Below are 12451 nucleotides of genomic sequence, written 5' to 3' on the forward strand. Positions count from 1 at the left end.
GCCATGATCTCATCGAATGGCGGAGCAGGCCCGAGGGGCCGAATGGCCTACTCCTGCTCCTATCTTCTATGTTTCTATGTTAGACGTGTTTGGAATACAAGGAATTTGCGGATTCTCCGAGGGTAATAGTGCGGGGAAAGGAAGGGATGTGGAAAGCACGAGACACTGCATTCTGTTCCAGGAGAAGTGCGGCCTGGTTGTGCAGGTGTGACGTTTTGCCAGCCTGTGGTCTCACCCTGGATAAAGAACCCCCAAATCGCTTGACGGAATTCGAAAAGGATCAATGTCACCTACTCGGAGAGAGGAAGGTTTGTGTTACAACTGACGAGCACGGGGACACTTCATGCCCGAGCGGGCGAGCAATATTTTGCCTTACACCAACCAATGCGACTAAAATTGGGGATAGAGTATTGGTGCCATATTACAGAAATTCAAAAAAAGACTTGCATTTCTATAGCGCCTTTCACGACCTCGGGGCTTTTTGAAGTGTGGTCACTGTTGTAATGTCGGAAACACGGCAGCCAATTTGCGCACAGCAAGCTCCCACACACAGCAATGTGATAATGACCAGATAATCTGTTTTAGTGATGGTGATTGAGGGGTAACAATCAGCCAGTACACCAGGGATAACTCCACTGCTCTTCTTCAATATAGCGCCGTGGGATCTTTTGTGTCCACCTGAGAGAGCAGACGGGGCCTCGGGTTTAACGTCTCATCCAAAAGACGGCACCTCCGACAGTGCGGCACTCCCTCAGCACTGCACTGGAGCGTCAGCCTGGATTTTGTGCTCAGATCCCTGGAGTGGGACGTGAACCCACAACCTTCCGACTTTCGTGGCGGGTGTGCTACCCACTGAGCCAGAACGGACAATTGCAGGGGGAGGAGAGACATTACATTGCTCCCGTGAGATGCTCACTGCAGCTGCTGAAATGGGAATAGAGTAATTTCAGAAACATTCCTGATGGATACTTTCCCATTAGCTCTCAATCCTCAAAAGCAAAAGGTAGTCGGCGGGTTTGGGAGAGGAGGAAGTGTCCAGAACACCTGCCCTTGCAGCCAAGAAATTCATTCCGCAGTCTCGCCACCTCAGCACCTCCTACCTGCTGACCTTCCCCCACTGTCGGTGCAGAGACGAGAACAATGGGGACTTGGCCCAAAGTCCCAACCCCTCACCATCACTTACACGTGACTAGGAGGGCGCTGTCATCCACAGCAGTGTGGGGGGAGGGGCGAGAGGCAAATCAGTGGCCAACGTCAAGGGCCGGGGATTTGGTGGGAGGCCCATCTCAATCTCCTCAGCTCTCCGTCCCAGGACCATCCACCTTCTGGGAAGGAATCTTGGAGGAAGGTCTACAATTGTCTCCATTTTGTGCCAGGCGGGAGGTCCTTGGCCCGGAATGGCGAGCTGTCCTTTCTCCTCCGGGGGCCCACCGTGCGTCCCCAGCATCCTCTGGTGCAGATTTCCAATGTTCCCCGGGGCGGGGTTTCTGTTCCTCTGATTTGGATTTGTTTGGTTCACCATGGCAACAACATGCAAGGTGGAGGAAGCAAATGCTGGAAAATGGGATTAGATTAGATAGGGCTTGATGGCCGGCGTGGACGCGATGGGCCGAAGGGCCTCTTTCTGTGCTGTATAACTCTATGACTCTATGACTCTTCCCATTCAGCGAGTGATACAGAACCATCGCCGATTAACCTCGTTAGCCCTGAAAGTGCGCTGTTCCACGTTAGCTTAATGCCTTCCTACTGAAGTTCCACTCGCTGCCATGTTAAACAGAGCAGTTAGCCCAGGTATTGTAAATGGGTGGAACAGCGCTCAAAATAGCCAAAGGAATTTGATCCCAGTGGGTTAAGGGTTTGTACAGTAATGTCACACAGCATTCCAAGCTTTTGAATTAACCGCTGGGCATTAGATTGAGACTTAACCCCCGACCTCCCCGGGTCACGAGTCCTAGGGGAGCTATCCCGGGGGGATAGTAGGAGGAGATTATCCCCATCCAGGGACAGAGATGGGGATTGCCTTCTGTTGTTCCATCAAACTTGATTGTGCCGGGGCACCAGTCTGGAAGGTCCTGACTATTTCAGCCACCAGTTGGGCTTGCTATCAGCTGTGGTTTATACTCCCGACTGTTCCTTCTTGTACTTCGTGGTCCAGTTTGAAATAAGTAAAAATTTCATTCATGGGAGGGGGGGTGGGGTGGGAAATAAAAAGCAATCCTTCGGACGCATTGATCTGCCACCATCTTGGAAGAGGCATGTTTTGGCCCCCAACCTATTCCTCCAGCCACAGCCCGCTGGCTTTCAAATCAGAAACCCAACAATTCCAATTACTTCACACACTAGTACGATAGCAAAATACTGCGGATGCTGGAAATCCGAAATAACAACAGAAGACCCTGGAAAAACTCAGCAGGCCAGGCAACATCCGTGGAGAGAGAAATAGAGTCAACGTTTCAGGTCAAAACCCTTCTTCAGAACTCTGAAGAAGGGTTTCGACCTGAAACGTTGACTCTATTTCTCTCTCCACGGATGTTGCCTGGCCTGCTGAGTTTTTCCAGCGTCTTCTGTTGTTATTACTTCACACACTTGTCAGTTTTAAGCTGGCCCATGTCAGTAAGAGCCCACAGGTCTTGAGCAGCATCACAGTGAGGCAGTAGGAAGCGAGAGCACATCTCTCTGATCCGTGAGACAGGCAACGAGAACCATGGCCTCCCCCGATCTAAACATTCCTTCATTGTTTGAGCAACCTAACCTTGATCCAAAGTGAGATGACAAAGTTAGTGAGGCACACAAAGTCAAAGGAATTAGCTGGCCCCTTAATTTTGTTCCCCAATAAACTCTATACTTGAGATTCAACCTTTGCCCGCAAGGCACGTCGACCTTTGCCCGCAAGGTGAGTCGACCTTTGCCCGCAAGGTGCGTTGACCTTTGCCCGCAAGGTGTCACAACCTTTGCCCGCAAGGTGAGTCGACCTTTGCCCGCAAGGAGCGCCGACCTTTGCCCGCAAGGTGAGTCGACCTTTGCCCGCAAGGAGCGTCGACCTTTGCCCGCAAGGAGCGTCGACCTTTGCCCGCAAGGAGCGTCGACCTTTGCCCGCAAGGTGCCACAACCTTTGCTCACAAGGTGGAGGGTCTTTGTATAGTATCAGCCCCTTGCAACTAGTCCTAAAATCAATTGACAAGACTGTTAAAGTCAACGGCTGCCTCCTGGTGACTGCGGGCAGCATATCTGCACCTTTACCCTCTCGCTGCTGGTCAGGCCTAGCAAGCAGCGCTGCAGCCGGCTGATGCCAGTCTCTGCGCAGCCGGCTGATGCCAGTCTCTGCACAGCCTCCCACCAAACCCACTGTCTCGCCTCTCTCCCTGTCCAGGTGGTGAACGAGCTGTGAACAGTTCGGTCACCATCAAACCAACGTTCCCGCGAAGCTGAGTGGGATGTCAGGAATGACGTATGAGGAGAGATTGGGTCGATTGGGCTTATATTCGCTAGAGTTTAGAAGAATGAGAGGGGATCTCATTGAAACTAATAAAATTCTAACAGGACTAGACAGACTAGATGCAGGAAGGATGTTCCCGATGGCGGGGGAGTCCAGAACCAGGGGTCACAGTCTAAGGATAAGGGGTAAGCCATTTAGGACAGAGATGAGGAGGAATTTCTTCACCCAGAGAGTGGTGAACCTGTGGAATTCTCTACCACAGAAGGCACTTGAGGCCAATTCATTAAATATATTCAAGAAGGAGTTAGATATATTTTTTAAGGCTAAAGGGATCAAGGGATATGGGGAGAAGGCAGGGACAGGGTACTGAATTTGGATGATCAGTCATGATCTCATTGAATGGCGGAATAGGCTCGAGGGGCCGAATGGCCTACTCCTGCTTCTATCTTCTATGTTTCTATGAGTGGCGATGCAGTCATCCGCAAGGTCCTGCACACTCGCTAAAATTTGAGTGAGCCGCGCACTGGGGGAAGGCAGGCTGCGCAGGAGGCCGCGCAGCGTACGGGAGACGTTGCATCTAACCCTGCATCTGTGGCGAACACTGCCTCGACACTGGCCTCAACTAGAAAAAAAAAACCTCGATTTAAAAAAGAACTTGGCTCAGCTCGTTTACATAGATTACAATAATACAGGTAACGATTGTGTGATTAAACAGAAAGAACAGTATAAAGGTTATTATTACTGAACAATATTTGACGTTCTACATTATATTTCGCTTTAGAAGGTGGAGAGAGATGATTTACTCTGGTTGGAGGGAGTCCTGAATAAGGGAGTGTCGGCCTAGATTTATGTGTTCAAGTCTCTGGAGTGGGACTTAAACCCACAACCTTCTGACTCCGAGGGGAGGGTGCTACCCACTGAGCCACGGGCTGACACTCGGGAGGGGAAACTCTTACCCTCGAGTCTTCTACACAACATTTTTGTTAGATGATCCTTAGTTGAAACTCTTTGAAAGGAAGCCATGTTTTTCCCCCCGCTAATCAGCAGCACTCTCTCAAGCATCGTCTGCACTAGTTTCTGCTTTGCATGCAGCAAAGCTCGTTGGGATTCGTGGATTTTTAAAATCGGGCTTTGGGACGACTTTCCCAGTTGGCTTTCGTCACTTTTCTTTGATCTCCCAGATTGGCCCCTGAAGCTGACAAGAATGGACACGTGGCCTGGGCCGAGCCTGCAACAAGTGGCCTCCTCCATAAGCTAACCCTTGAGGACCAACCCAGAAAAATGATTCCCTCCTCCCGTTTCCCCCACACCCTTATTTCGGAAAGGTAGCAGCGATGTCAGATTGGGAACGGAGTGGAGATCAGACCCTGTGCCCGTCCCTTGCTCTGTGTCGCAGGGTGTGAACCTGTTTCGCTCGGTGAAACTGCACTTTAAAAAAAAAAGCACACCACAAAAAGTGCTTCCAAACACAAGCCAAGGCCAAACCCAAAGGGAATCATTGTCATTGGCTAATGCGCCATGCAAGAGAGGTGTTGACTTCCTTCACTGCGCTCAAACAAAATGGCCGTCCTTCAGGCTCAGTGCAGGGGAGTTTCGACTAAGGATTATTCTTCAAGAGAGGAAGGAGTTAAAAGTGCGACTCTCCAAAGTACACAGATTCAGTTTCACGACGAGAGCAAATCATTTACTTCAAAATGCTAATACTGCACGAGAGAAAGGGTGACATCGCCAGTGACCTCCAGATTATCGACCTGGTTCAGGGGTTGTAGTCGATGGTTAAAGTTGAACAGATGTCTCCCGTTGACTGTGATCTTGTAGCAGTTTGGTTGAACCATGATCAGCATCTGACAAGACACAATTCCAAATAAATCATGAAGTGGAAAGAAGGAAAGGAAAGAAAGTTTACAGCCAATTAATTACTTTTTGAAGTGTGGTCACTGTTGTAATGTGGGAAACGCGGCAGCTGTTTTTCTTATGTTGATTGAGGGATAAATATTGGCCAGGACACCGGGGAGAACTCCCCTGCTCCCTCTTCGAAATAGTGCCTTGGGATCCTTTACGTCCACCTGAGAGAGCAGACGGTTTAACGTCTCATCCGAAAGACGGCACCTCCGACAGTGCAGCGCTCCCTCAGCGAGTGATCTTGAGTGAGGGACATTTTGTAATCTGGTCAGCCACAAAGTCCGAAGAAACAAAAGACTTGTATTTGCATTGGGTCTCATCATGCCAATGAGATAAACGACAGCCCGTTGTTAAGCGCTGTATGGTTGAGGGAGGAATGTCGACCGGGACTCTGGGAGAACTCTTCTGCTCTCCGTGGAGTTGTGCCGTGGGATCTTTAACATCCACCTGAACCACCAAACATACAGGCAGATAGAGGTGACCTTTGCTCATCCCAGAAGTGACTAACCCGTGGCAGCAGCCAATCCTCCTACTGATCCTTGGTTCTATTAAGAACCCAACGTGTAAGCCATTGCTACTCAAAATCCAAACTGGAAGCCACCTCTGCCTCATCTGCGGCCCTCAACACACGTGACGCTGTCGGTGTTTCTCTGGGGCTCCACCCGCATCCTGCAAACCCTGGGTGCGGCTGCAGCGAGGACAGTAACTCCGAGGCAAGGTCACGGATCCCACACTCCCAATGGGGAGCCACTTTCTAAAGGAAGTGCGAGCCGGGGATAGGGATAAAATGCTGCAGCGCCAACTCTCTGACCCGCAATCTCGCCGAATAGGGCGGTGGGTTTACCCTCTAAACCTGCCAGCACACCTCACAAAGTATTGCATGGTATTTACAGCACGGAAACGGGCCATTCAGCCCAACATAAGACCATAAGAAATAGGAGCAGGAGTCGGCCACTTGGCCCCTCGAGCCGGCTCTGCCATTCAATAAGATCATGACTGATCTTGGGCTCAAAGCCACTTCCCTGCCCGCTCCCCATAATCCTTCACTCCCTTATCTTGCAATAATCTGTCTATCTCCACCTTAAATGTATTTAATGACCCAGCCTCCACGGCTCTCTGGGGCAGAGAATGCCACAGATTTACGACCCTCTGAGAGAAGAAATTCCTCCTCATCTCAGTTCTAAAAGGGCGACCCTTTATTCTGAAACTGTGCCCCCGAGTTCTAGATTCCCCCACGAGCGGAAACATCTCTGCATCTACCTTGTCGAGCCCCCTCAGTATCTTATATGTTTCAATAAGATCATTCTTCTAAATTCCAATGAGGTCCACGCTGGTGTTTCTGCTCAGTTGCACCACATAATTAACAACAGTATCATAAATATCTAAAACAAAATCAATTTTTTAAATTTGTTCCCGTGATGTGGGCAAGGTAGTGATTAACTGCGGGTACGGTAGCGCAGTGGTTAGGTTACCAGACTAGTATTCCCGAGGCCTGGACTAATAACCTGCCAACATGAGCTCAAATCCTGACCACGGCAGCTGGGAAATTTTAATTCAACTAAAATAAATCTGGAATAAAAAGTTAGTATCAGTAATGGTGACCATGAAACTATCAGATTGTGGTAAAAACCCATCTGGTTCACTTAATGTCCTTTAGGGAAGGAAATCTGCTGCCCATACCCGGTCTGGCCGATATGTGACTCCAGACCCACAGCAATGTGGTTGACTCTGAAATGGCCTAGCCTGGCTCATCACTACCAACTTCTCAAGGGCAATTAGGGATGGGCAATAAATGCTTGAAGCCTTTAAGGGTCGGCATTAAGGGTAAAACACATTTGGGTGGGGCTGGAGTCACATGTAGGCTTGACGAGTATTAGTGAACCAGTTGGGTTTTTACAGGTAATTTTGTGGTGCTATAAAGTATCAAAATCAGAACGCGCCATGGTGAGATTTCAACTCCTAACCTCTTGAGTTGCGAGTCCGTCCCATAACCACCACAGCAATTAAAGTGAGGTGGAGACTCCAAATAGCTGATCCCTCTGTGCTAGAAACGGTCTACAACGTCAATGTTGGGTTTGTTCTCCTTAGAGCAGAGAAGGTTGAGAGGAGATTTGATCGAGGTGTTCAAAATCATGAGGGGTCTGGACAGAGAGAAACTGTTCCCATTGGCGGAAGGGTCGAGAACCAGAGGGGACAGATTCAAGGTGATTGGCAGGAGAACCAAAGGCGACGTGAGGGGAAACTTTTTTATTCAGCGAGTGGTTAGGATCTGGAATGCGCTGAAATGACTGAAAGGGTGGAGGAGGCAGATTCAATCACGGCTTTCAAAAGGGAGTTGGATAAGTACCCGAGGGACAAAAAATGTGCAGGGTTACGAGGAAAGAGTGGGGGTCTCGCTGAAGTGCTCTTGCAGAGAGCCAGCATGGGCTAGACGGGCCGAATGGCCTCCTTCTGTGCTGTAACCATTCTGTGATTCTATGTCATTGGGGCTAGAGGTTAGCACACAAGTTAGCTCTATAAATGCGAGGTTATCCACTTTGGTGGCAAAAACAGGAAGGCAGGTTATTATCTGAACAGCAATAGATTGGGAGAAGGGGAAGTGCAACGAGACCTGGGTGTCTGATATACCTATCAATTCCTCCAATAAAAGGCGAAGAGTTACGAAGGTGACTAAAGGTTTTTATTGACTAAATAACAGCCCACTCTCGTGGGTGATCCGATCCAAGCAGGAGGAATACCAGCCAGTCGCTCACCTTTATACCTGGCCTGGTGGGTGGAGCCAAGGCGGAGTCGGCAGTGGTCATCCCAGGTATAGCAGTGTGGCAAGAGGCGACCTCGTACCGTGATACAATAGTGGTCAGTGATACAGTTATAACGAACAGTGGTGAACAGTGCTAACGATAGTGAACGTGGTTTACCACATTCACCCCTTGTTTAGAATTAAGTCCGGCGGGGTGAAGTGTACTACCAATTCTGGTAGGTCAGTCTGTCCGGAGGCTTCGTAAGCCTCTCCGATCGCCGCAGCGGTGGTGTTGCCTTATCCGGTGCTGGTGCCTTATCCGGTGTTGATGCTGGTGTTTGCGTGGTCGGCGAGGGCTCGTGGGGTTCCGGCATGCCGTCTACCTGGACTGAGGTTGGGGGGGGTGGTGGCGGTGTTTCCGGATCGGCTGAGGGTGCGAGGTCTCGTAGGGAGACAGTGTCCTCCCGCCCGTCTGGGTACGCCACGTAGGCGTACTGGGGGTTGGCGTGCAGGAGGTTCACCCTCTCGACCAGGGGGTCCGTTTTATGGGTCCTCACGTGTTTCCGCAGCCAGACCGGCCCCGGGGCGGTCAGCCAGGTTGGTAGAGTGGTTCCCGTAGTCGACTTCCTGGGGAAAACGAACATTCGTTCATGGGGGGTGGTGTTAGTGGCCGTGCAAAGTAATGACCGGATGGAGTGCAGCGCTGTCGGGAGGACTTCTTGCCAGCGGGAGGTTGGGAGGCCCTTAGACTTTAAGGCTAAGAGGACGGCCTTCCATACCGTCGCGTTCTCTCTTTCCACCTGACCGTTACCTCTGGGGTTGTAGCTGGTGGTCCTGCTTGCTGCAATACCTCTCTCTAGGAGGAATTGCCGGAGTTCCTCGCTCATGAAGGAGGAGCCCCGGTCGCTGTGTATATAGTTCGGGAACCCGAACAAGGCGAAGAGGGCATTCAGGCACTTAATGACCGTGCTACTGGTCATGTCGGGGCAGGGGAAGGCAAAGGGGAAACGGGAGTACTCATCAACGATGTTGAGGAAGTACACATTACGGTCAGAGGACGGGAGGGGCCCCTTAAAGTCGATGCTCAGGCGCTCGAAGGGGCGGGTGGCCTTGATCAGGCTTGCTCGGTCCGGCCTATAGAAGTGCGGTTTGCACTCCGCACAGGTCTGGCAGTTCCTGGTCATGGTCCTGACCTCCTCGATGGAGTAGGTCAGGTTGCGGGCCTTAATGAAATGGTAGAGTCTGGTGACTCCGGGGTGGCAGAGCTGGTCGTGGAGGGTCTGAAGCCTATCGATATGCGCGCTGGCGCATGTCATTCGTGAAAGGGCATCAGGGGATTCATTCAGCTTGCCTGGCCGGTACAAGATCTCATAATCGTAGGTGGAGAGCTCGATTCTCCATCTCAAAATCTTGTCATTCTTGATTTTGCCCTTCAGCTTGTTATTAAACATGAAAGCCACCGAACGCTGGTCGGTGAGGAGGGTAAATCGTTTGCCTGCCAGGTAGTGCCTCCAGCGCCGTACTGCCTCCACGATCGCCTGGGCCTCTTTCTCGACCGACGAATGTCGGATCTCGGGGCCCTGTAGGGTCCTTGAGAAGAAGGCCACTGGCCTCCCCTCCTGGTTTAGGGTGGCGGCTAAGGCGAAGTCGGAGGCGTCGCTCTCCACCTGAAAGGGGATGGACTCGTCCACTGCGTGCATCGTGGCCTTGGCTATGTCTCCCTTAATGAGGGAGAAGGCCGCGCACGCCTCCTCCGTGAGGGGGAAGGAAGTGGCTTTCAGGAGGGGTCTGGCTTTGTCCGCGTAATTGGGTACCCATTGGGCATAGTAGGCGAAAAGCCCCAGGGTTCTCCTAAGTGCTTTAGGGCAGTGGGGGAGGGGTAGCTCCATGAGGGGGCGCATTCTTTCTGGGTCGGGGCCGATGATTCCGTTCTCCACTACGCAGCCGAGGATGGCAAGGCGCGTGGTGTTAAACACGCATTTCTCCTTATTGTAGGTGAGGTTCAGCCGTTGGGCCGTACGGAGGAATTTCTCCAGATTCGCGTCATGTTCCTGCTGGTCGCGGCCGCAGATAGTGACGTTATCTAGGTAGGGGAATGTAGCCTGCAGTTCGTTCTGGTCAACCATCTGGTCCATCTCCCTTTGGAAGACCGAGACCCCATTAGTGACACCGAAGGGGACCCTAAGGAAGTGGTATAGGCGCCCATTCGCCTCGAAGGCGGTATACTGGCGGTCCTCAGGGTGGATAGGGAGTTGGTGGTAGGCCGACTTCAGGTCGATGGTCGAGAATACTTTATACTGTGCAATCTGATTGACCATGTCAGATATGCGGGGGAGGGGGTATGCGTCCAGCTGGGTATATCTGTTTATGGTCTGGCTGTAGTCGATGACCAGGCGGTTTTTATCGCCGGTCTTTACGACTACGACCTGGGCACGCCAGGGGCTGCTGCTCCCCTCGATAATGCCCTCTTTCAGGAGGCGCCGCACCTCAGAGCTAATGAAGGCTCTGTCCCCGGCGCTATACCGCCTGCTTTTGGTAGCGACGGGTTTGCAGTCAGGGGTAAGGTTAGCAAACAGAGAGGGTGGCGGGACCTTGAGGGTGGAGAGGCTGCAGGTGTTACGCGGTGGGCGGTTTAACGTTTGCTGGTTGTTGACTGTGAGTGGGGGGAGGGGTCCACCGTATGCTAGGGTTACGCTTTGGAGGTGGGATTGGAAGTCCAGCCCTAGTAGGACGGCAGCGCAGAGATGGGGGAGGACGAGGAGTTTAAAGTTTTTATACTCCGTGCCCTTAACCGACAGGGTCACGACACAGTAGCCGCTGATGTCCGTGGCGTGGGACCTCGATGCCATCGAGATTCGGCTGCGCGTTGGTAGGACAGAGAGGGAGTAGTGGCTCACCGTGTCTGGGTGGATGAAGCTCTCCGTGCTTCCGCTGTCGAACAGGCAGGTCGTGGCGTGGCCGTTCACTTTGATGTCCATCATTGACTTGGACAGATGGTGCGGGCGGGCTTGGTCCAGGGTGACGGAAGCTAGTGTGTAGCTGAGCGAGTCGTTGTCATCTGCGGGCGAGGCGGTCGGGCGTGGTGAGTAAAATGGCGTCTCCCACGAGGTAGGGCCCCATGAGGCACTATTGGGGTCGGTTGCCTTAATCAAAGATGGCCGCCCCCATGACTCATGTGTGGGGATGCTGGCCTCAGTTGCCCTAAACAAAGATGGCCGCCCCCATGACTCATGTGTGGGGATGCTGGCCTCAGTTGCCCTAAACGAAGATGGCCGCCCCCATAGTTCGCATGCGGCACTGCTGGCCTCTGAGGATCCGCTCCTGCAGGCCTTGGAGAAGTGGCCTTTCTTCAGGCAGGTTCTACATATGGAGTTCTTGGCTGGGCAGCGCGACCTCGGGTGCTTCTCCTGGCCACAAAAAAAACAGCCGGCGGCCCGATCGCGGATGCCCGATGTCGGGGCCGGTGCCGGGGGTGGCGGGGCCGGTCGGGTCCGGGACGCCGACGCAGAGGTAGGTCCCGGGGGCGGCGCTGGGAAGGGTGCTGTGGTAGGGGTCGGGCCCGAGTCCCAGGGTCGCGAGCAGTACCTGGTGAATGCTTCCTGATCTTGGTGGGCCACTTCCAGGGAGATAGCGAGGGCTTCAGCTTTTTCCATGCTGAGGTCTTTAGCTTCCAGCAGTCTTTGCCGTGAGTACTCGGACCGTAGGCCTTTCAGGAATGCGTCGCGGATATTATCTTCAGTATTTTCGGCTGCCGACACCGATTTAAAGTCACAGTTCCTGGCGAGTGCATATAGCGCCTGTGAGAATTCGGCTACTGATTCTCCTGGCTGTTGCGGCCGTGATCTTAGGAGGTGCCTAGCGTACATGTAGTTTACCGGGGTCCGGTACTTCTGTTTCAGCAGGTTGATGGCGGTCTCGTAGGTAGTCATGTCCTCGATGAGAGTGTATACTCTCGGGCTCAGTTGTGCCTGCAGGACACTTAGTTTGGATGCCTGAGGGACGCTGGATTCTCTCAGGTATGATTCGAAGCAGACCAGCCAGTGTTTAAAGTCTGCGGCTGAGTTTGCTGCTCGTGGGTTCAGGTCCAGGTACGGCGGTCTGAGGGCTCGCAGCCAAGCTGGCTGGTGTGGCTGTGCTCCTGGGAGCTGCGCTGGTGGCTCCTCCGCCGGTTGTGACTCGTTGTCGGACATCATTAAATTTAGTCAATAAAATTGATATACCTATCAATTCCTCCAATAAAAGGCGAAGAGTTACGAAGGTGACTAAAGGTTTTTATTGACTAAATAACAGCCCACTCTCGTGGGTGATCCGATCCAAGCAGGAGGAATACCAGCCAGTCGCTCACCTTTATACCTGGCCTGGTGGGTGGAGCC

General features: G+C 52.3%; 1 protein-coding gene across 1 annotated transcript in view; it reads right to left on the reverse strand.

Annotated features, from left to right (window-relative positions):
• Nucleotides 1-4091: 4091 nt before the first annotated feature.
• Nucleotides 4092-12451, reverse strand: part of LOC147096851 (galectin-9-like) — a 55995-nt gene continuing 47635 nt past the window's right edge. The window contains exon 10 of the mRNA XM_085973537.1: nt 4092-5280. Coding sequence (XP_085829663.1) covers nt 5134-5280 — 147 coding nt within the window. The 3' untranslated portion in view covers nt 4092-5133. The remainder of the gene's footprint in view (nt 5281-12451) is intronic.

This window comes from Somniosus microcephalus, chromosome 34, assembly GCF_052327205.1.
Source record: "Somniosus microcephalus isolate GS21.2 chromosome 34, FLI_Smic_1.0, whole genome shotgun sequence".
Taxonomy (NCBI): Eukaryota; Metazoa; Chordata; class Chondrichthyes; order Squaliformes; family Somniosidae; genus Somniosus; species Somniosus microcephalus.